The sequence below is a fragment of the Salvia splendens genome, chromosome 12 (assembly GCF_004379255.2).
Source record: "Salvia splendens isolate huo1 chromosome 12, SspV2, whole genome shotgun sequence".
Classification (NCBI taxonomy): domain Eukaryota; kingdom Viridiplantae; phylum Streptophyta; class Magnoliopsida; order Lamiales; family Lamiaceae; genus Salvia; species Salvia splendens.
In genome coordinates, this window is record NC_056043.1 from 22,555,928 (window position 1) to 22,557,969 (window position 2,042).

Sequence of the window (2,042 nt, forward strand, 5' to 3'; positions counted from 1 at the left end):
CGTCGGACGCTTAATCCACTCCAGATCCAAGCGATCCGAACCCAACTACGATCAAAATCAACTCCATGAACTCTGATTAAACAAATCCACTCCGATCAACGACAATCCAACCACGATTCAACTCCAAATCACCAGATCAAGTGCGAAAAGCATCCAATCGAGTAAACAACCACAAACTCAGAATCAAACATAATCCGAATTCAAAATCAACATCATCATGACAGAAAATAGAAATTTCATAGATAGCTAAACAAGTTTCAGCAAGTAACGAAAGTCGAGCTTCGAACAGCGAAGACTCGGTAGAAATTCAAACGGAAAACTAAAATGAAAGCAGATAAATTATTTCTTCGCCGGAGTCCATATGCATATCCCATAGCTGACATAGAAGACAAAGCTTTATAAAACCAAATTTATAATGGAGAAACAAGGGATTCAAAACAGACCTTCAGATTCATGAAATCACGGCTTAATATATGACTTCCATCATTTGCAAACTTCATATCAGTTATTGACGCAATGATCTCAGTGAAGAAACATTTCTGCCCATGGAATTCCTCGTCTTTCAGTCTATAGCATAAAAAATTTAGGTTATGAAGATGAAAAAGTCTGAAAATTACATACATATAAAACTTAAAGAGGTAGAAAAAAGTAACACTCACATCGTTGCACTGTGATCACATAGAGCTGATTTTCTCATGTCTACTAGCCGAATAAAACCTCTTGAACTGCTGTAAGACAGCAGATTACAGTGAGATGGATGGAATTCAACTGCTGTGATCACCTCTGGACAATATTTCACAAAAATCAAATCATTCTTCTAATCATGCGTAAAAAGGAAAAGTGCAAATATTAGAATACCAGAATTGATGTGAAGAAACTTCTTACTTTATTTAACATTTCCTCCTTAATAGAATTTATATTATGTGTTAGTGAGGGTATTTCCAAGATAATGCCCATAAAACAATGAGTAACATATGAATGAAGACAACGAAAGCAAGTGCCCATGGCCGACTTGCTCATACTAGTTATTTTTTTATTGAAGGTGTGGAAAAAGGAAATAGATAGATAGATAGATAGAGAGAATATGGCAATTATGAAATGTTGAATAATGACAATATAACAAAGCACTTGCCATTTTTGTGTGTGGCAAATTACCTATGAGATCTTCCATGTTTACAGGCTTCATGTCAATGATATTAAAACACTGATTGCTGACTTCTAGATTCCACAAATTTATTCTCAGGTCATCTCCAGAAAGAAATGTCTCCCTATCACTGCAATGAAATATTATTTAAACATGGAGAATAAATCTATGCATGCATGCATACAGTAGCAAAGCTTTATATGCTCTGAACTTAAATAAAAGTAAAATCATTATTTTATAAAAGGCGCACCTATTAACAGAGATAGAGTTGATACTGAAATCATGAGCATGCGCATAAACCTTTCGAGTTCTTGAAACACTAGCGTCTTCTAAACATGCTATCTAGATACAAAACAAACCTGATATCATGGCCAAGCTAATTTAGAGATACATGCTCTTATTAAGAAAAATGACACATTTGAAACACATACCTTGTCATTTGCTCCATTATAAGAAGACACACCATTCCCTATGTTTTCGTACTTTGTTCAACCATTTTTTCTCCACTAAATGCACTCCCTTTAGATTCAGCGCCCGTTGAATCTATTGTGCTTTCGTACTTTGCCACTGCTGCTTTTGGCGTAACAGCTTTGGTTGCCGGCTTCCTAACTGTTTCAACAGCAAGTTTGCTATCTGCTGGAGCATACTCCAAACCGAGCGCTATCCTGTGCTCCGATGCTGCCAGAAATCTTTTTGTAATCTCCCATTACTTGCTGATGATGATTAGCTCATGTTTTACATGCCATACTTATGTGATCTAACTTGGTGCAGAGAGTCGCGTCACATATTCAAGTTTTCGCGTTGTCTAAATGGCTAGCAGTCACCTTACCTGTCGAATACTATGAACTTACTTCGCGTGGAGTATTCCCTACTTCAATCTTCCATGGGAGATGGGCGA

At 36.7% G+C, this 2,042-nt stretch overlaps 1 protein-coding gene across 1 annotated transcript; it reads right to left on the reverse strand.

Annotated features, from left to right (window-relative positions):
* Window positions 1-226: 226 nt before the first annotated feature.
* LOC121758586 (serine/threonine protein phosphatase 2A 55 kDa regulatory subunit B beta isoform-like) lies at window positions 227-1,577 on the reverse strand. Its single transcript, XM_042153958.1, has 4 exons — window positions 1,395-1,577; window positions 1,156-1,274; window positions 660-783; window positions 227-567 (listed from the first exon to the last, which is right to left on the reverse strand). The coding sequence occupies exons 2-4, from the start codon at window positions 1,184-1,186 to the stop codon at window positions 411-413; spliced, it is 312 nt and encodes a 103-aa protein (XP_042009892.1). The 5' UTR covers window positions 1,187-1,274; window positions 1,395-1,577; the 3' UTR covers window positions 227-410.
* Window positions 1,578-2,042: the final 465 nt, after the last annotated feature.